The 22,021-nt window shown below is 42.3% G+C and overlaps 1 protein-coding gene across 1 annotated transcript in view; it reads left to right on the plus strand.

Moving 5' to 3' along the window:
* SBNO2 (strawberry notch homolog 2) overlaps positions 1-22,021 on the plus strand; it is a 160,571-nt gene that overhangs the window by 78,367 nt on the left and 60,183 nt on the right. The window contains exon 5 of the mRNA XM_070931866.1: positions 20,442-20,609. Within this exon, the coding sequence (XP_070787967.1) occupies positions 20,442-20,609 (168 nt within the window). The remainder of the gene's footprint in view (positions 1-20,441; positions 20,610-22,021) is intronic.

A 22,021-nucleotide genomic window follows, 5' to 3' on the forward strand; every position in this document is an offset into this window, starting at 1 on the left:
AAAACTGTTATAAGTTGAGGACTATCTGCTCTAGCTTAGAAACACCTGCAAGGATCCTTATTCCCACTGACTTACTCAGATTCTACTCCTAGATGGCAGCTGCCTTGGCTGCAGAATTGCTTTCTGAATCATAAGTTATTTTGCAAACATAGCATAAGAAGTTAAAGATAACTCTTGCTGGCCAAAAACCCCCCATGCTGCTCCTAGCGGTAGTCATGACTGTGGTCGATTATGGGAAGAGGTGTGAGCATTGGTGGCGGAGGGCTTCTGAGAATATGTACAGTGGACCTCTTACCCCTGAATGATTCAAGTCAGATGTCGGAGCCAGGATTTTCAAGAAAATATGTTCCTTACCACCTATCCTACCAATGATCAGGTTCAGGGTTCTCTCCTGAACTTTTAAGTTAAAATTAATTCAATTAAATTAGGAATTGCTATTTTTATGTATGCTCAAAGATGTCCTACCCGCTGTGAACTGAGCAGTATGGTCTTCACCATGTTTTCAGTCCCAAATTCCTCCCTCCCTCTCTCCTTCCCTCCCTCCCTCCCTCCCTCTTTCTGTCTGTCTGTCTGTCTGTCTTTCTGTCTGTCTTCCTTCCTTCCTCCCTCCCTCGCTTCCTTCCTTCCTTTCTTTTGTCTGTCTGTCTGTCTGTCTGTCTTTCTGTCTTCCTTCCTTCCTTCCTTCCTTCCTTCCTTCCTTCCTTCCTTCCTTCCTTCCTTCCTTCCTCCCTCCCTCCCTCCCTCCCTCCCTCCCTCCCTTCCTTTTGTCTGTCTGTCTTTCTGTCTTCCTTCCTTCCTTCCTTCTTTCTTTCCTTCCTTCCTTCCTTCCTTCCTTCCTTCCTTCCTTCCTTCCTTCCTTTCCTTCCTTCCTTTTTTCTCCTAACTGCCAAATTTCAACCTTGTATAGGTTGTAAATGCTGACCCCAAAACACATTTTTCTCAAGATAGGTTTAGGCAGGATGCTAGCTATTAATCCATAATTTACAGGTAGTCCTCGACGTATGACCACAGTTGAGCCCCCAAGTTTCTTTCACTAAGTGAGACATTTGTTAAGTGAGCTTTGGCCCATTTTACCACCTTTCTTGCTGCAGTCGTTAAGTGAATCCCTGCAGTTTTTTAAGTTAGTAACACGGTTGTTAAATGAATCTGGCTTCCCCATTGACTTTCCTGTCAGAAAGTTTGCAAAAGGTGATCACAGGACCCCTGGAGACCGCAACCATCATAAATATGAGTCAGTGGCCAAGCGTCTGGATTCTGATTATGAGATATGGGGATGCTACAATGATCATAAATGTGAAAAAGGGTCATAAAGGGTCATAAAGTCCCTTTTTTCCAGTGCCATTATAACTAAACGTACTGTTGTAAATTGTGGATTGTCTGTTTTGGCTATTGTCAAATTGTACTTATCATGAGAAAGTAAAGGCAGTCCTTGACTTACAACAGTTCATTTAGTGACCGTTCAAAGTTAGAACGGCAATGAAAAAAGTGACTTACGACCGTTTTCACACTTACGACCTTTGCAGCATTCCCATGATCATGTGATCAGATTTCAGATGCTTAGCAACTGACTCATGTTGCTGACTCATGACAGTTGCAGGGTCACGTGGTCAACTTTTGCGACCTCCTGACAAGCAAAGTCCACGGAGAACCCAGATTCACTTAACAACCGTGCTGCTGACTTACCCACTGCTGTGATTCACTTAAAAGCCAAAGGGTTACTAACTCTGCAGGGATTCACTTAACAACTGTGACGAAGTCAACTCCACACCAAAACTTGCCAGAACTGGCAAGCTGAGCATGAATCGGCCTTCAAACCTATCAAAGTTTGGGCCTTCATTCGGCCCACCGCAGTACAGACTTTTCTGGGTTACCTCTAATTCCCTTTGCGCTTTAATTTAGATGTGGAAAAGTTTGCTGAGTTACAGGGAATTCTGGGAGTTGGAAGTCCACGCATCTTAAAAGTTGCTAAGGTTAAGAAACACGCTGGATTAGACATTAGGAGGAACTTGACTGGAAGAGCTGTTTATAAAAATAAAAAATAAAAAAAAAATTAGTGGAACATGTTACCGCTTGCATTGGTTTCTTCCCCTTTACTGGAGCTTTTCTTTTTTCGCAGTTTAACATTTAATTGAGTTATAAAATACTGTAAAATACAAAATGCAAAAGTAAATGGAAAAGCAGTGGGGAGGAAAATGGGGAAGAGAGGTGAGGAAGGATAAGGGAAAAAGGAAAGGAAAGGAAACATTGACTTCCGACTCTCTCTGTTGCAGTAAAAGAAGGCATTAACATCAAATCACAACTTTTTGCTTTTTTTTTTCATAACAATATGAACCAGCCCTTTCTGTAAAGATCTATCAATCTACTCGGTAAAACCCAAAATCAAAGTTTCACTCTTTTCCACTTCAAGCAATGAAGTTCAGAAGTGGCCCTTTACTGCAGCTTTTCAAAGAGATGCTGGATCGTAATCTGTTTGAGGTTGGTGTAGGCAGTATTGCTCAATCTTGGCAATTTGAAGATGTGTGGACTTCAATTCCCAGAATTCTCCTGCCAGTGGGACAATTCTGGGAGTTCACCCATCTTCTAACTTGAGAAAGGTTGAGAAAGCTTACTATAGGGGGTTGAATTGATGACCTCTTAGGTCCCTCCTATGATTCTATAAAATCTGGAGGACACCACGTTGAGGTAACTTCCTGTTTATAAGTGGAAATAAATCCAAAATTGAATGTAGGGCGTCTGTATTTTGCACCCCTTCAAACAGAGCAATTTTATACCTAATCCAATAATTTTTCCGAGCAGGGATTTTTCTAGCCTGGTTTGAAAGTATTGCAAAGATACTGGTGGTTTTGCATCCAAAGAAGACAAAGAACCCAAAACAGTCCTTTGTAAAGATCCTAACATTTTTGTAAAAGTTTTTTTTAAAAAAATGTACTCTTTGATTATAGCCGATGGCTTTTCGACTTTAAACACAGCAGAGATAATCCTGCTTTTACAAGCTCCTTTTTTATGAGGGAAGTTGATCTCATGCCAAGGTTACACAATGCCCGGCTATACACGCCCCCAAAGGAATAGGACCCCAGGCAAAATAAGTTATTTAAATTATTTTCCTGTATTGTTAAATGAAATTCCAAGGAAAATATGCGGGTAGTCCTTGACTTAAAGGTAAAGGCAAAGGTTCCTCTCGCACATATGTGCTAGTCGTTCCCGACTCTAGGGGGCAGTGCTCATTTCCGTTTCAAAGCTGAATAGTCAGCATTGTCCGAAGACGTCTCCGTGGTCATGTGGCCGGCATGACTAAACGCCAAAGGCGCAGGGAACGCTGTTCCCTTCCCACCAAAGGTGGCCCCTATTTTTCTACTTGCATTTTTTACATACTTTCGAACTGCTAGGTTGGCAGAAGCTGGGACAAGTCATGGGAGCTCACTCTGTTATGCAGCACTCGGGATTCGAACCGCTGAACTGCCAACTTTTCTGATCGACAAGCTCAGCGTCTTAGCCACTGAGCCACTGTGTCCCTAGTCCTTGACTTACAACAGTTCATTTAGTGACCGTTCAAAGTTACAACAGCACTGAAAAAAGACCCTTTTTCACACTTATGACGTAGCATCCTCTTCGTCACAGGATAAAAATTCGAACGCTTGGCAACTGATTCGTATTTATGATGGTTGCAGTGTCCCCGTGGCCATGTGACCTTCTGACGAGCAAAGTCAGTGGGGAAGCCAGATTCACTTAACAACCTTGTGACTAATTTAACATCTGCAGTGATTCGCTTAACAACGGTGGCAAGTAAGGTTGTAAAATGGGGCAAAACTCACTTCACAAATATTGCACTTGCCAACAGAAATGTTGGGCTCCATTGTTGGTCGTAAGTCGGGGACTACCTGCAGTCAGTATGGTGACATACTCAATTTTCTTCTTTTGTCTGATTAAAAATCAGAACTGCAGGTCTCTGGAGTTATTTCCAAGGTGGTGATCATATTCAACTCCGGCGCCTGAGCTTAAGAATTTGTGGTTCACTAGAAAACCTGACTTATAACTTAAAAAAATATATTGCCCCATGCTGTTAGAGCAGTGTTTCACAACCTTGGTAGCTTGAAGATGGGTGGACTTCAACTCCCAGAATCCCCCAGCCAGCGCTGCTGGCTGGGGGATTCTGGGAGTTGAAGTCCACCCATCTTCAAGCTACCAAGGTTGAGAAACACTGTGTTAGAGCATAATGATTCAACCTTAGCAACTTTGAGACCTCTGGAACTTCAACTCCCAGAATTCCCTAGTCAGGCTGGAGAATTCTGGGAATTGAAGTCCCCAGCTGCCAAGGCAGAGCTATTTGTTTGTACACGTTCGTGGCTCATGCAAAACGATGCCCCATCATTTCTCTTCTGCAGTTATTGGAACCATTAATCACAAACCACACACTTTTTTCTTTCCTTTTTTTTTTTTTTAAAGTTCCTTTGTTCCGCTTTAGGTTCACCGAGGACTCAAACTCAGGTTAATTCAGGTCAGGGCACGCTGCTACCTCCCTTCGGGGTCCGGGTGCGAGGGACTCCTAGCTCCATGTGACACGGTTTTGAATTCTGCACCTCGTGGGTTTTTTTTTTTTTTTTAGTCTGGTTTCTCTTTCGGTCAGCTTTTCGGCAAGCCTCGTGACCCTTCTAATTTTAACCTTTGATGCTAGTTTGCTGGGGTGGGTGGGTGGGGAAAATGTCTGAACCAAATAAAGGAGGGGGAGAAAACCCCCGAATTTTAGGAAGCCAAGAACTCCAGAGTTCTTATGGCAAAAAGGAGAGAAGGGAGCAGCTGGGATTGGTGGAGCTGGTGGAGAAGGGGGACAAACTTTCTGTCTTTTTTTTAAAATTATTTTTTAATTCCAGCCCTTGGGTGCATATCTGCCGTGTTTACAGTGGCTCTGTGGTTTAAATTACACAGCAGTACAGTAATTCTGTGCTCATTGCCAGTAATTTCACTGACTTACCAAGCAAGCTTTATTTCCTGAAAATCAGGCGGGCAAGGCTTTTAGAGGAAGAAAGCGCCCGTCCCCTTGATGACTAAACCAATCACTACCAGCAGAGAATTTGCTTCTTTTTTTTTCTCTCTCTCTCTCTTTTAGTGGTGGTGGTGGTGAGAAGAGAAGAACCGGCTTTCTCCCAACATTGCTTGACATTAGATTCTTCTCTTCCTCCTCCTTCTCCTCCACTGCCACCATTTCCTCCTCCGTCTCCCTCCTATAAGATCCCATTCTCGGCGTGTCTTCTCTCTTTTTCGAAATTCATGCCAGATTTTCACCCTCCGTGGCTCTTTCGGGGCTGGACCCTGACACGCGAGCTGTCATGAGTCTAGCTTTGGCAACCTTCACAGTAGGAAACGTCCGCTTAGCCACTTTGCCGGAGTCCAGCCTGCTGCGTCGGTTTTCGTTGCATGCCGGCTTAACATGTCCCAGGTGCAGTTCTGGCTCAAGTACGCTTCGCTCTTCAAGGTAATTTTTTTCGACCTTCCCTGTTGAAGGAAGAAGGATGGCCGTGGATGTGTGTGCACATGTTTTGGGGTTTTTTTTGGTCTTTTCCTTTGAAGAGGGGTAGGTTGGAGGGGAAACGCAGGTGGTGGTGGCGGGCAGGTGGTGAAGCTCTGAATTCTCCGTTCACTTTGTTTCCTTGACAAATGGCAGGTTGGGTTGCCTTGCTGTGGCCAAGGTCTCCGGTGCTTTGCAGGAGAGGCGTCAACGGTCAAATGTTCGAAGGAAAAGACAGGGAGAGTTTTCTGCATAGGGGTTGTGTTTTTTTTTTTTGCCCAGTGGTTTTTATTTGGTAAAGAAAGTCCCAGAGAAAAACATGGCTTTTTGGTTCTGAAAAAGTTAAGCCAGCTTGGTTTGTTTTCTGAAATATTTTCCCCCTGGAGCTAGGATTAAGGGAAACTCTGCATCGGAGAAAAGGGCACGAAATGCTGGTTGTTTGCTTCTCTGCCTTCTATGGATTTAGATTAAGGTCTTCTCCCCCAAAATTGCAGGGACTCTTCAAAGGTTCTTCCATGTGTGATGGGTAGAAGAGGAAGCTTAGCCAGGAAATTGGAATGATTGGAAATGAGAACGTTTGTAAAAATACCCTCAACTTCAGTTTTCCTTTCTTGAAAACTCTTGCCTATATAAAGTCAGTATACTAGTATATTAGAGCTTTTTTATATTTCTCTTTCTCTTTATTTGCCATCATTGAATGAAAGGTTTGATGCCAATAAATTATTCTCCTTTTAAGTCCTTTTGTTGCTGCTCTAGATTAGTGGGGTGTGCTTATATCTAGAGCACCATTTCAGGTATATATCCGTGCCAAAACTCTGATTGAAATAACACAGAACCCTAGTGACATATCGTACAGTTGGGTGTCATAAAAAAACTGGATGCCAATCCTTGTTTTTTCCCTACCTCTTAGCCTGGTCCACCTTACAAGACCGTTGTGAGAATAAAATAGGATCTCTTGCTGCATGCATTGGATAAAAAGGATGAGAACTATAAAAATTGGACAGAAGGATTTTGATCTCGAAATACTTAGTTAAAGCAGTGGTTCTCAATCTGGGGGGTCTGCTGATCCCTGGGGTGGGGGCGCAATCATGTCACAGGAGGTTCACAAATTGTTTGTAAATTCCGGTGCTTTAAATTTTGAGTTAAGTCTTGGGGTTCCGTGGCCACAAAAGGTATTTAAAAGGGATCCATGATGAAGAAAAAGTTAAGAACCCCTTGAATTAAAGCATCACTTGGAAGGTCTCTCTTTTTATTAAAAAATAAATAAACAGCGTAAAACAAAAGCAGATGAATTAGCTGATGAATTATTCTGTCTTCCAGTGAGAAGCCTTAAAGATGGTTTTAGAGAAAGCAGATTAAAAAGATTAAAAGTTGAGCAGAGAAGCCGGTCCTCTTAATTTAGGCTAACTTTGATTAAATTTCTATTAAAATGATGCAGGGCTTAAATTTGCTTAGATCCGGAGGAGGAGAAAGGCACGATCAAAAGGCATACTTTATTTTTTATTTATTCTTTGTTCCCTGGAGATTTACATAATTAACAGGATAAGGGCGATTATGTTTAATAGCTGCTTGAAGTTTCTCTCTGGCCGCGAGCAGCACAGAAGTATTGTTAAGTTTCTAGCACACATTGGAAAACTAATTGGCTATTGAATGTTGATCTCCACCCTGCGTCTTTCTTAAAGCCCTTGAAACAGGTGCTGGCTCCGAATCTCTGTGAAATATGCAACTGGCATTGGGAAGAATGTCTTTAACTAAGAATCTCCTAATATAAAATTATTTCAATCATTTGGCTCGACCACATAGCTCCGGAAAGGCCTTGGCAGTAGAGAATGGAAATGTGATTTTTCACACCTCAACATCTTCCCTGGTTAATAACAAGTTTCCAAATTGCTCACCGATTTCATATGCACCCCTGAATTTTTTTGAGCCAGAAACTTGGCATGCCCGGTTTTAGCCAAGTTTCTTCTACAGTGTTTCGTCAAGCTTTGTCAGGCTGCAGTCTGTCTGGGATGGGTAAAAAAATAGGAAGTTGTCTGGAGTGGGAAGCAGCCAGGCAGCACTTTTCAAGGAAGAATTTAAAACACGGCCCCTTTTTTCCACTTCCCCAAAATGCCCCCTTTCCTGAATTTCCCTCCTAGTTCTGTTTTTTTCAACCTGGAGCATCCGATTATGGTGTTCTTGTTGTGACTAGCGACCGCTTTGTTCTTGGAAAGCAGTGCCGACAAAGGTGAATTCCATGTGAATTTATTCTTAGGATGCTTTTGATGTGGCTTCCTTGCAGCCTCACGGATTTCATGCAATGGAGTATACAGTATGTAGGGCTTTCTACATCACTAGGGTCTTAAATACAAGAGGAATAGAATAGAATAGAAAAACAGTTGGAAGGGACCTTGGAGGTCTTCTAGTCCCACCCCATGCTTAGGCAGGAAACCCTACACTACTTCAGACAAATGGTTGTCCAACATCTTCTTAAAAACTTCCAGTGTTGGAGCATTCACAACTTCTGGAGGCAAGTGGTTCCACTGGTTAATTGTTCTCACTGTCAGGAAATTTCTCCTTAGTTCTAGGTTGCTTCTCTCCTTGATTAGTTTCCACCCATTGAATGTAGAATAACAGAGTTGGAAAGGACCTTGGAGGTCTTCTAGTCCAGCCCTCTGAAATTTCTCCTTAGTTCTCAGTTGCTTCTCTCCTTGATTAGTTTCTTGGTGTCTTGTAGGCTCTGCAAGTTGCAGTTGTGAAAAATGAACTGGGGGGAGTGGGTGGGAATTAGAAGTCTAATTTAAGTCTGATTTATCTAGTTGGCGATAAATTCTAAGTATCTTCCTTCCTGAATTGCTCATTTTCTGCAAATTTTTAATGTCAGCGTATTGGCGTATGTGTTAATTAGGTGGGGAAGTTCTTTTGGATTTATGCTGCTGATAAAAATGGCTTTCGATTGATTGATTGATTGATTGACCCTAACCCTGACTAGGTGGCTCAGTGGCTAAGACACTGAGCTTGTCGATTAGAAAGGTTGGCAGTTCGGCAGTTCGAATCCCTAGTACAGGTCTCCTGCGTGAGCAGGGGGTTGGACTAGATGATTCCACCCTTATGACAGGAGACTTATCTATTTGTTGGTTTGTTCGTTTGTTCGTTATTTATTTATTCCGCCCTTATGACAGATAGTCCACGACTTACAACCAGAATTGATCCCAAAGTTTCTGTAGCCAAGCGAGACATTGGTTCTCTGAATTTTGCCACATTCTATGACCTTTCTTGCCGCAGCTGTTAAGTGTATCCGTGCAGCTATTAAGTCAGTAACGTGGTTGTGAAGTGAATCTGGCTTCCCCATTGACTTTGCAAAAGGGGGATCACGTGACCCAGGGACGCTGCAACCGTCATAAATATGAACCACTTGCCAAACGTTCAAATTTTAATCACGTGACCATAGGGATGCTGCAATGATTGTTCAGTGTGAAAAAAATGGTCATAAGTCCCTTTTTTCCAGTGCTGTTGTAACTTCGAACGGTCACAAAATAAATAGTTGTAAGTTGAGGACAGAGGGACGCGTTGGCTCAGTGGCTAAGACGCTGAGCTTGTCGATTGAAAGGTCGGCAGTTCGGCGGTTCGAATCCCTAATGCCGCGTAACGGGGTGAGCTCCCCTTACTTGTCCCGGCTTCTGCCAACCTAGCAGTTCGAAAGCACATAAAAAGTGCAAGTAGAAAAATGGGGACCACCTTTGGTGGGAAGGTAACAGCGTTCCGTGCACCTTTGGCGTTTAGTCATGCCGGCCACATGACCACGGAGACGTCTTCGGGCAGTGCTGGCTCTTCGGCTTTGAAACAGAGATGAGCACCGCCCCCTAGAGTCAGGAACGACTAGCACGTATGCGCAAGGAGAACCTTTACCTTTAAGTTGAAGACTACCTGTATACACCATTCATAGCCATTACCCTATTCCCTTTGGGAGTAAGGAACGTGATGCCAAGCCACAAGGAATAGAATGGAATGGGAGAGGGAGAGGGAAGGATAGGAATAGGATAGGATAAGATAGGGTGGGGTGGGATGGGATGGAAAGGAATAGGAATAGGAATAGGAATAGGAAAAGGAATAGGAAAAGGAAAAGGAAAAGGAATAGGAATAGGAAAAGGAATAGGAATAGGAATAGGAATAGGAATAGGAATAGAATAATAGAGTTGGAAGGGACCTTGAAGATCTTCTAGTCTAACCCCCTGCTTAGGCAGGAAACCCTACACCACTTCAGACAAATGGTTATCCAACATCTTCTTAAAAACTTCCAGTGTTGGAGCATTCACACCTTCTGCAGGCAAGTTGTTCCACTGATTCATTGTTTTCACTGTCAGGAAATTTCTTCTTAGTTTTAGGTTGTTTCTCTCCCTGATTAAGGAAAAATAGAAAAGAGCAAGCCAAATTAACTCATGAGAAAAAGATAAGGAAATATAGCTAAATTTGCCATATGCTATACTCACCTCTGTTTTTTTAAGGTCTTATCATCAACAACCTAAAATTGGATCCAAGCCAATTCTTTCATGGCAGACACTTCATATCCGCATCCATTGATTTTTTTTTTTTAACCTATGTCTTCTCATTTTAGCCCATTTGCATTCAAGTTTTTTTTTTATATTTATCCTGGAATAGCCAACTCTTCTTTCAATAAAACAAAATTGGCAATAGCGCGCTGTTAAACTTACCCAATTTAGCTTTATGTTTCCACAAACATCATCACTTGCCAGAAATCGCACGCTATCCGCTGTCTTCCTGTTTGTATTTTTTAAAAATTTCTTCATCCATCCTCCTGTCTTTAATAAACCTTCCACCAAGGCTACCCAGATTCATTTTCTGAATTTATTTGTAATTTTAACCTTTACAACTCCTCACTTGTGTGAGACTCAACAGTTAACATGGATGTTTTTTTTCCCCCCATTCAGTTGTGCTCAATTCTTGAAGTGTACCTGGACAAGTCCCTTCTGGTTTCTTGGAAAGGTTTTTGTAGAAGTGGTCTTCCATTGCCTCCTACTCAGGGCTGAGAGAGACTGGCTGGCTCAAGGTCACCCAACTAGTTTTCATGTCTAAGGCAGGACTAGAACTCACAGTCTCCTGGTGATTGGTGCAAAATCACCTAACTGGTTTTCATGTCTAAGGCAGGACTAGAACTCACTGTCTCCTGGTGATTGGTCCAAAGTTAGCCAGCTGCTTTTCATGCTTAAGGTGGGGCTAGAATTCACCATCTTCTAGTGATTTGCCCACCCAGTCAGCTTTCAGATCTTAAGGCAGGACTAGAACTCACAGTCTCCTGGTAATTGGTGCAAAATCACCCAACTAGTTTTCATGTCTAAGGCAGGACTAGAACTCACAGTCTCCTTGTGATTGGTGCAAAATCATCCAACCGGTTTTCATGTTTCAGACAGGACTAGAACTCACAGTCTCCTGATGATTGGCTTAGCAGCCTTTCATGACTATGGCAGGACTAGAACTCACAGTCTCCCAGTTTCTAGCCTGGTATCTTAACCATTACCCCAAACTGGCTCTCTTAACATGCATTAAAACAGTAGAACTAACAACAATAACAACAACAACGTTCCAGTGGCTCCAGAGCAGTGTTTGTCAACCTCAGCAACTTTAATATGTGTGAACTACAACTCCCAGAATTCCCCAGTCAGCCTTACTGGTTGGCGAATCCTGGAAATTGAAATCCACACTTCTTTAAAGTTGTTGAAGTTGGTTAGCACTGCTTACAGCAGGAGGGAAAAAAAGAGTGAAAGAATTGCAATTTTAGTATTTGCTTGCTGCAGAACGATCCTTATTAAGAGAGGGAATACAGCATTAATTATTACAGTCTTTATTTGTAAATGTAGTTATTTATTTATTTATTCGATTTATATATTTTATATAGCCACATATTCAGCACACAACTCAGGGCAGCGTACATCACTAAAAATATTAATAATACTCACTTCACTGAATTATAAATCCCTTGAAAATATACCAAACTGGCATTGTATATGTTGTTTTTTTAAATAAGGGTTTTCCATGCTTTCCAGCAGAATAATCCTCTCATTCCTTCTTTGGAAGAATCACAAATTAAATTAATCCTAACTAAATAAATTACATTAAACTAAAAACAAATAATTAAACTCCGCATCCTTTTGACCTTCTGTAAAGGCCTTAAAACCTGGCTCTTCTGATTGGCCTGAAGCCCAGACAGGTGGGGCATAGGTCTAGTGGATTAGAAGATCCCACCTCCTCTCTATTGTATATCCTTCCTACCATGTTCGCTATTTCTTTATTAATGTGCATTTACTATCTTACAGTTTTAATTCTTTTACAGTATCGTTTTATTGTAAGCCGCCCAGAGTCGCAGGACAGCAAAATAGGCAGCGAATAAATTTAAATAAATAAATAAATTCTCGGAGTATGTTTCCACCTCATGAATAACCCCATAAAAAAACTAAATCAGATGTGGAGTTTAGCTTTGTGCCACATCCGAAATTTGGGTTTTCTTATCTGTAGAACGATCAATAACTTACTGGCTGATCTCACATACCACTTACAGTTTATCGCTTTGTTAGTGAACAACTGCATGAATGGAGTGTGTTCAGTTTAATGTCCAGTGACGATAATTACCCGTACCTTTCATTGTTCTCCTACTTTCTCTATATTTCTTGATCATATTCCTATGTCTGAATTTTGATTACATGACCATGGGGGTGCTGCAACCGTCATAAGTGTGAAAAACGGTCATAAGTCACTTTTTACGGAGCTGTTGTAACCTCAAGCGGTCACTAAACAAATTGTTGTAAATACAGGTACTCCTCGACTTACAGTAGTCCATTTAGTGACCCCTCAAAGTTACAGTGAACGACATCGTCATTCAATGAATTTGGCTTTCCCCCCATTGTCTTTGCTTGTTGGAAACCAACTGGGAAAGTCACAAACAGTGATCACATGACCCTGGGATTACTGCAACCATTATAAATATAGATTAGATTAGATTAGATTAGATTAGATTAGATTAGATTAGATTAGATTAGATTAGATTTCTTTATTGGCCAATTGTGATTGGACACACAAGGAATTTGTCTTTGGTGCATATGCTCTTGGTGTACATAAAAAGAGAAGATACCGTATTTTCTGGCGTATAAGACAACTGGGCGTATAAGACGACTCCCGACTTTTCCTGTTAAAATATAGGGTTTGGGCTATACTCGCCGTATAAGACTACCCCTCTTCCAACACACACCAAATAAAAATTAAAAAACATCAACTGGCTCACCCACAATGTAAAAGCAGCTGTGCTAGACCCAAAATGGCCCCTGCAATAAGCAGGAATCTCACACAGCCACAAAAAGCCCAAAAACCCAACTTTCACACTTTACACACACAAAATTCCACATACAGCTTTGTGAGATTTTGTGTGTTTGTGTAGTTAGAGTGAAACACTACAGAAACACACTAAATCTCAAAAAGTTGCACAAATATTATTTTATTTTATTTTATTTTTATTTTTATATGAAAGCTAAATTTAAAACTTCCTAAACTTTAAATGGCTAGGTGTAAAAAAGAACAACTAAAAAAAACCCCCAATTAACTATTTTTTTTAAAGCTCCCAAAGGGGGAAAAAACTTACCCAATAGAACAGGGGTCTCCAACCTTGGCAACTTTAAGACTTGTAGACTTCAACTCCCAGAATTCCTCAGCCAGCTTTACTTTGCTGGCTGAGGAATTCTGGGAGTTGAAGTCCACAACTCACTGCCTGCTTGATTGCAGGCAGGGAGTTGCTTGCTGATGGAATGGATTCAGGCAAGCGAAGCAAGGCAAGCGTTGCGACTAGCAGCTAAGGTAAGCAAGCTGGAGGGGGAAAACTTTTTTTCCTTTTACATGGCTCTGGCGATCCCAGCTGAGTTGCCTGATTAGCAGGCAACTCAGCTGGGATGGTCAGAGCTTGGCTCGTCAGAGCCTTTCGGACTGGTATGCCTGGTTACAGGAGAATGACACCCGGCATATAAGACAACCTCTGACTTTTGAGAAGATTTTCATGTGTTAAAAAGTCATCTTATACGACGGAAAATACGGTACATTCGTCAAGAATCATAAGGTACAACACTTAATGATAGTCATAGGGTACAAATAAGCAATCAGGAAACAATATCAATATAAATCGTAAGGATACAAGCAACAAAATTACAGTCATACAGTCGTAAGTGGGAGGAGATGGATGGTGGGAACGATGAGAAGATTAATAGTGCAGACTTAGTAAATAGTTTGACAGTGTTGAGGGAATTATTTGTTTAGCAGAGTGATGGCGTTTGGAAAAAACTGTTCTTGTGTCTCGTTGTTCTGGTGTGCAGTGCTCTATAGCGTCGTTTTGAAGGCAGGAGTTGAAACAGTTTATGTCCAGGATGTGAGGGGTCTGTAAATATTTTTGACTTGTGCAGTATACAGGTCCTCAATGGAAGGCAGGTTTGTAGAAATGGTTTTTTCTGCAGTTCTAATTATCCTCTGAAGTCTGTGTCTGTCTTGTTGGGTTGCAGAGCCAAACCAGACAGTTATAGAGATGCAGATGACAGACTCAATAATTCCTCTGTAGAACTGGATCAGCAGTTCCTTGGGCAGTTTGAGCTTCCTGAGTTGGCGCAGAAAGAACATTCTTTGTTGTGCTTTTTTGATGATGTTTTTGATGTTAGGTGTCCATTTTAGGTCTTGAGATATGATATATGCAATACCAGTAGCACTTAAGATTTATATACCGCTTCATAGTGCTTTACAGCATTCTATAAGTAGTTTACAGAGTCAGCATATTGCCCTCAACAATCTGGGTCCTCATTTTACCGACCTCGGAAGGATGGAAAGCTGAGTCAACCTTGAGCCGGTCAGAATCGAACTGCTAGCAGTCGGCAGAGTTTGCCTGCAATATTGCATTCTAACCACGGCGCCATCGTGGCTCCTATATATATTTATTTATATGTAATACTGGTGTGTGTAATATTTATGTATTATAAGTTTATGTGCTCAAAGTTTGATCATGTGAACATAGGGATACTGCAATTGTTGTAGTGCGAGAACTGGTCATAAGTCAACTTTTTCAGTGCCATTGTAACTTCGGTTGCTAAACGGATGGTCTTAAGTCGAGGACTATTTGTATTTCCCTCCCTTTTAATAGCAGATTTATATGAAAAAGGGTTGGGCGACCCAATTACAGGAAATTTCAACTACATTCAGAAATTGTTTCATTTCTCCACATGGGTGTCTGCATCTTATCATTGACATAACAAACCCTCGCTTGGTGGGGATAATACATTTTTGTATAATCGGTTACAGACAGCCATCCTGCAAATTGACATTTCTTGGCACTTCCGGCCCTAAATTTACTCTCTCAGCAGAAATAGAGGAAATTTGAAAATAGAGGAAATTTGAAAAATCTGGCCTTGCGGTACTGTGTGTGCCAAATATTCTTTTGCTCTTTACTTCGTGATGGTCAAAAGACCAGCAGATTAAAAGATTAACCTACCAACACATGCAAGTGTGATCATACATTCAGGACAAATGCATCCAAAATAGTATAATAGAAATGATTGCCTATTATTTCAAAAAGCCCAAAACAGCCTCAGGGTTCTTTTAATAATTGCATCAACCAAAACAATCTTAGGATTCTTCTATTGCAGCGTCTCAACCTGAAAGCACAAGGATTTATATGCTATTATTCCAGGATCCCTGAATTTTTGTATTTCCAAGGATCCTGGGACCAATTGGGTTTAGTGTTTAAGGCACCTGGGCTTGAAACCAGGAGACTGTGAGTTCTAGTCCTGCTTTAGGCATGAAAGTCAGCTTGGTGACTCTGAGCCAATCACCAGGAGTCTGTGATTCTAGTCCCGCCTAAGGCATGAAAGACAGCTCGGTGACTCTGAGCCAATCACCAGGAGTCTGTAAATTCTAGTCCCGCCTAAGGCATGAAAGCCAGCTCGGTGACTCTGAGCCAATCACCAGGAGTCTGTAAATTCTAGTCCCGCCTAAGGCATGAAAGACAGCTCGGTGACTCTGAGCCAATCACCAGGAGTCTGTGAGTTCTAGTCCCGCCTTAAGCATGAAAGCCAGCTCAGTGACTTCGGGCCAGTTCCTTTCTCTCAGCTCAACCCACCTCACAGGGTTGTTGTGGGCAAAACAGAAGGAGGAAAGAATATTATGTGTATTCTCCACCTTGAGTTATTTACAAAAATAATAAAGATGGGATATATACAAACAAACAAACAAACAACAAATGATTTTTTTAGTCACTTTTTAGACTTTTTTAGTTGGATTCATCCTAAAATGAATGAATTTTTTTCTTTGGAGACCTTAAACTGGGAAATGGAGACCAGTAATAAAATTGTATTTAACTTTCGTAAACCTCTGAAGACCTACCTATCTCCAGAGCTTTGGGTGAGGCAGCTGGTGATGATGTGGTTGGTTTTTTTTTGAGAAGGAGTTATTTTTTAACTGGGCTGTCATGAGTTTACGAGAGACTGCTGTGAGTCGGTCAGCTCTATAAATCATTAATAAAATAAGAATAAGGTCTCCAGAGTTGCTTTGCAGAGTGAGATGGGTGACATATGCATTTAATAAATAAATAAATTTGCCGTTAAGGCTCCAGAAAGTGGGTTCGAAGCTACCCAGATCCATGGTGGCTGTAATGATGGAATAACATCCTACAAAGAACCAGACCGTGTATTCCTCTTTCTTATTTGTTTAGCGTCTGTTCAAAATTAAAACGGCACTGAAAAAAGGTCCTCGTACTTAAGAACATCCCAAAAGTGCTTTTTCAAAAGGCAGCTGGACTTACTGTTTTCTTCCTTGAAGACGTTTCGCTTCTCATCCAAGAAGCTTCTTCAGAACTGAGAAGTTATAAAAGTCTCCCTTTTAGAGAATAATTTCAGTCATGCCGTTCTTTACTCACTTAGTCAGAAATAAACAACACTGAACACTGGAGAACTTGCTTTTGGGTAGACAATAGACAGAACTCCATTGTACCCTTCTCATTCTCACAATCTACTTTATAAAAATAACATAGGAGGAGTGTATTTTAATTGGTGCTGATTTGCCAAGTAATTCTCTTACGCAGTTCTTGTTAACTTCTTCTTGGATGAGAAGCAAAATGTCTCCCAAGGAAAAACAAAAAGAGTCCAGTTGCCTTTTGAAAAATCACCTTTGGAACAACTGTGACCTGGATGATTGAGAATCTCAATAGGTATGGCACCATTCCCACAATTAGAATGGAAATGGGGATGGGGATGGGGATGCGGATACGGATAGGATAGGATAGGATAGGATAGGATAGAAAATAGAATAGGATAGAGAATAGAATTAGAATTAGAATTAGAATGGAATGGAATGGAATGGAATGGAATGGAATGGAATGGAATAGAATAGAATAACGGAGTTGGAAGGGACCTTGGAGGTCTTCTAGTCCAGCCCCCTGCCCAGGCAGGAAACCCTACATCACTTCAGACACATGGTTATCCAGCATCTTCTTAAAAATTTCCAGTGTTGGAGCATTCACAACTTCTGGAGGCAAAGTTGTTCCACTGATTAATTGTTCTCACTGTCAGGAAATTTCTCCATAGTTCTAAGTTGCAATCATATAATCAAAATGTAGGTGCGTGGCAACAGGCATGTATTCACGATTGCGGTATCCTGGAGCCATGTGATTACCATTTGCCGTCTTCCCAGCCGGTTTCTGACAAGCAAAGTCAATGGGGGAAAATTGACGTTCGCTTAACAACCATATGATTCACTCAACAACTGCAGTGATTTACCTAATAACCGTGGCAAAAAAAACATTCTTAAAATTGGACACAGCTCACTGAAGCAGCGCCTTGCTTAGCAATGGAAATTCTGTTCCCCAATAATGGTCGTAAGTTGAGGACTACCTATAAGTCCTGGTGCTGAGAAAAAATATCAGTTGCAGTTTTGCAAGAGCTGGCTGTCAATCAAAGCAAATGTGATTGCAGTGAACAGTCTCAGGAAAGGATCCCAGTTCCAGAGTGAAGAAACTGTTTCAATTTACATTAAGAAATTCTGACTGTGGCTGTGTTAGTGATCCCGTATCTGGTGTCATTTTGTCAGGTGTTAAATTCCAGTGAAGGTGATTTATTCTTCATACCTGTACACAGGGACCTACAGGCAGTCCTCAACTTACAACCACAATTGAGTTCAAAATTTCTGTCGCAAAGCGAAACATTTCTTAAGTGAGTTTTGCCCCATTTTACGATCTTGGTTGCTCCCGTGGATAATTGAATCCCTGCAGTTATTAAGTTAAGCACACGGTCGTTAAGCGAATCTGGCTTCCCCCATTGACTTTGCTTGTCAGAAGGTCACAAAAGGGGATCACATGACAACCCCGGGACACGGCAAGCGTCATAAATACAAGTCGGTTGCCAAGCATCTGAATTTTGATCACGTAACCCCCCTCCCCCCCCGGATGCTACAAATGGTCGTTAAGTGTAAAAAAAAAAAAATGGTCACAAGTCACTTTTTTCAGTGCCACTGTAACTTTGTTTGGTCACTAAACAAACTGCTGTAAGTCGAAGACTACCTGTAGTCCACTAAATTGGTGCTAAATAAAAGTGAACGGAATTCAAGATGGATAGAACTTGATAGAACATTTGTGAGAACGTAAAGATTCCAGGCTGATCACTCTCTTGATTCCACCCCTGTCTGTCCTACTGTACACATTTTCTTCACTTGACAAGATTTTTTAATTTTGATTTGATTTATTTGTACCCCGCCTTTATTATTTTTACAAATGACTCAAGGCAGCAGTCATATCCAACACACCTTCCTCCCCCTCTTTTCCCCACAACCACCACTCTGTGAGGTGTGTTGGGCTCACCCAGCCGGCTTTCATAGCTAAGATATGACTCGAACTCACTGTCTTCTCTTTCTGGCCTGGTGCCTTAACTACTAGACCAGACTGCCTCAATGACTAGTGGTTTCGTGCCAGGAGAGGTGCTTTGAACTAGGGACAAGGTTACGTCTAGAATTCACCGTTAGCCCTCAAACTAATTGTGTGGCTTCGGTTTGTTCGCATTAAGCTTAATGGAGCTTAAGCCCTCAAGCTAAATTTGTTTAAGCCACCAAGCTAATTTGGCTGCTTTAATTCGTTTACATTTTATAGCTATTGATTCACACCATTCTGCCTCAGCTTTTCTGCTCTGCCTACCTTATCTGGGGTCAGAGGTGGGTTTCAGCCGGTTCTGACCAGTTCTGGAGAACCGGTAGCGGAAATTTCGCCTTGCGCACAGTCACTCACGCCCTTGTCACTTCCCGACTGGACTACTGCAATGCTCTCTACATGGGGCTCCCCTTGAAAAGCACCCGGAGGCTCCAACTGGTCCAGAATGCGGCCGCGCGGGTGGTTATGGGCGCAACTCGTTGTGCCCACGTGACACCCCTCCTGCGCGAGCTGCACTGGCTCCCAGTGGTCTTCCGGGTGCGATTCAAGGTGTTGGTTACCACCTTCAAAGCGCTCCATGGCATTGGACCTGGGTACCTTCGAGACCGTCTTCTGCCACCAGTAGCCTCCCACCGGCCAGTTTGCTCCCACAGAGAGGGCCTCCTCAGGGTGCCATCGGCCAAATTATGTCAACTGGCGACACCCAGGGGGAGGGCCTTCTCTGTGTGAGCCCCTGCCCTTTGGAATGAACTGCCCCCAGAAATTCGTAAAATCTCTGATCTCCGTGTGTTTCGCTGTGCCCTCAAAACCATGTTGTTCCACCAGGCTGGGCTAAATGTAAAGATTTTAATTGGTTTTAAATGGGATTTTAAATTTGGGGTTTTATAAATTGGGCCTATTATTTAATAATTTTAATTATTTTTAATTTTGTCTGTCTTTGTGTTTTTAATTAGGCTGTACACTGCCCTGAGTCCTTCGGGAGAAGGGCGGTATAGAAATAAAATTAATAAATTAATAATAAATTAATAATAAATTTTGAGTAGTTCGGAAAACCGGTAGTAAAAATTCTGACTGGCCCTGCCCTCATCTATTCTCTGCCTCCCGAGTCCCAGCTGATTGGGAGGAAATGGGGATTTTGCAGTAACCTTCCCCTGCCACGCCCACCAAGCCACGCCCACCAAGACACACCACGCCCACCAAGACACACCCACGGAACCAGCAGTAAAAAAATTTGAAACCCACCACTGTCCGGGGTGTGTTTTGTGTATGGGCTCATAGGCATATTCAACTCCCAAATAGACTATAGACATGGCTGAGTTTCACTTACCTTTACCACCGGTTTACCCCGTGACGAGCACGCTTGCTTCACGCATGCGCTTTGCTCGCTCGCGCGCCTTCCGTGCATGCGTCTGGTCTCTTAGGAATGGGGCGAGGTCAACAGTAGACAGTTTTAGGTTAAAGTTTTGGGGGTTTTGGGATGAGATCCCTGTTGTAGACAATGCCTTTGCTTTCATCCAGGAAATGTGACTGGAGCATAATCAAATGTGGTCGGTGGTTTGTTCCCTGCTCACAATCCATTAGAGGCCAATATTTATTATTCAGCTAAATAAATCACTACAAATAAAAAACCAATAGCAACGTCAGGGATTAACGTTCCCCAGCCAGGTTTCGTTTAAGGTGATAGAAAGTAAAAGGGTAAACAGGTGTAAACAGGGTTGTGTAGAGTAATTGAAAAATATCAAGCTAGGTCTGATTTCTAGATGCTATAAATCAGGGGTCTCCAACCTTGGCAACTTTACGACTTGTGGACTTCAACTCCCAGAATTCCTCAGGCTGAGGAATTCTGGGAGTTGAAGTCCACAAGTCGTAAAGTTGCCAAGGTTGGAGACCTCTGCTATAAATCACTCACCTTTCTGCTTCAGGAATGTTCCAGGGATACGGGTAATCCTCATGCTGCTGTAACGAATGATGGGTAACGCTGGTTTGTTTGTTTTTCTACTAACCCTCCAGGATTCTGCATACCTCAATGAACTCTCCAACCATTCCCTCTTCTCCTCCCCCGCTGACTCCCTCTCGGATATTGCCGATGCTCAGGAATTCCTGCCTGCTGACAGCCTCAACCAGGTGCCAACGATATGGGACGTCAACGTCAATGTGCCACAGCAGAACCATATGGAGGTCAGCCCCTGATCTCTCTCTTTTTCTTTTTTCTATTGTTTTTTCTGTTGCTTTTTCTTTTTTGTGTTTGCTTTCTCTCTCCTTCTCCTCTTTCTCTTTCTCTCTTTCTCTTTCTCTCTTTTTCTTTCTCTTTTTCTCTCTCTCTTTCTCTTCTCTTTTTCTCTCTCTCTTTCTCCTCTCTTTCCCTCCCTCCCTCCCTCCGTCTCTTTCTCTCTCTCTTTTTCTTTTTCTTCTTCTTTCTCTTTCTGGTCGCCACAATGTAAAAAAAAAAGTTGAGACTCTAGAAAGAGTGCAGAGAAGAGCAACAAAGATGATTAGGGGAACTGAAGGCTAAAACATATGAAGAACGGTTGCAGGAACTGGGTATGTCTAGTTTAATGAAGAGAAGGACTAGGGGAGACATGATAGGAGTCTTCCAATATCTCAGGGGCTGCCACAAAGAAGAGGGAGTCAAACTATTCTCCAAAGCACCTGGGGGGAGGAAAAGAAGCAATGGGTGGAAACTAATCAAGGAGAGAAGCAACTTAGAGCTAAGGAGAAATTTCCTGACAGAACAATTAATCAGTGGAACAACTTGCTTCCAGAAGTTGTGGATGCTCCATCACTGGAGGTTTTTAAGAAAAGATTGCACAAACATTTGTCTGAAGTGGTGTAGGTTTTCCTGCCTAAGCAGGGGGTCGGACTAGAAGACCTCCAAGGTCCCTTCCAACTCTGTTATTCTAATTCTAATTCTCTCTCTCTCTCTCTCTCTCTCTCTCTCTCTCTTTCTTTTTCAGAATAGAACAGAACGGAATAGGGAAGGGACCTTCAAGGTCTTCTAGTACAACCCTCTGCTCAGGCAGGAAAACCTACACAATTGGAGACAAGTGTCTGTCCAATCTCATCTTAAAAGCCTCCAGTGTTGAAGCACCCACAACTTCTGGAGGCAATTAATCATTCTACTGGTTAATTGTTTTCACTGTCAGGAAATTCCTCCTTAGTTCTAGGTTGCTTCTCTCCTTGATTAGTTCCCATCCGTTGCTTCTTGTCCTGCCTTCTGATGATTTGGAAAATAAGTTGACCCCATGTCTCTTTCTCTGTCTCCCTCCCTCCTCCCCCCCCCAACCTGGTGTTGGATTCTCTTCCTCGGTTTTGTAATTGTAACATGTACAATTACCATAATCGTACTGTAATACGATATTGTGAAGAGTACACTTAGTCTTGAAAGAAACAATCATAGAGCTGCATCTTCCAGTCCAAACTCCTGCTGATTTTGGGCCAGTCACTCTTATCTCTGCCCAGCCCACCCAACAGGGTGCTTGTCAGGGGTGGGTTCTACTTACCTTGACTACCAGTTCGCAAACGGGATCTGCATGCGCAGATTGCTGATGATGACATCTGGGGCGGTGGGCGGAGCCTCGTGCTTGTCAGAC

The sequence above is a fragment of the Pituophis catenifer genome, unplaced genomic scaffold (genome assembly GCF_029215685.1).
Source record: "Pituophis catenifer annectens isolate HBS135680 unplaced genomic scaffold, rPitCat1.0.hap2 SCAF_1, whole genome shotgun sequence".
NCBI lineage: Eukaryota > Metazoa > Chordata > Lepidosauria > Squamata > Colubridae > Pituophis > Pituophis catenifer.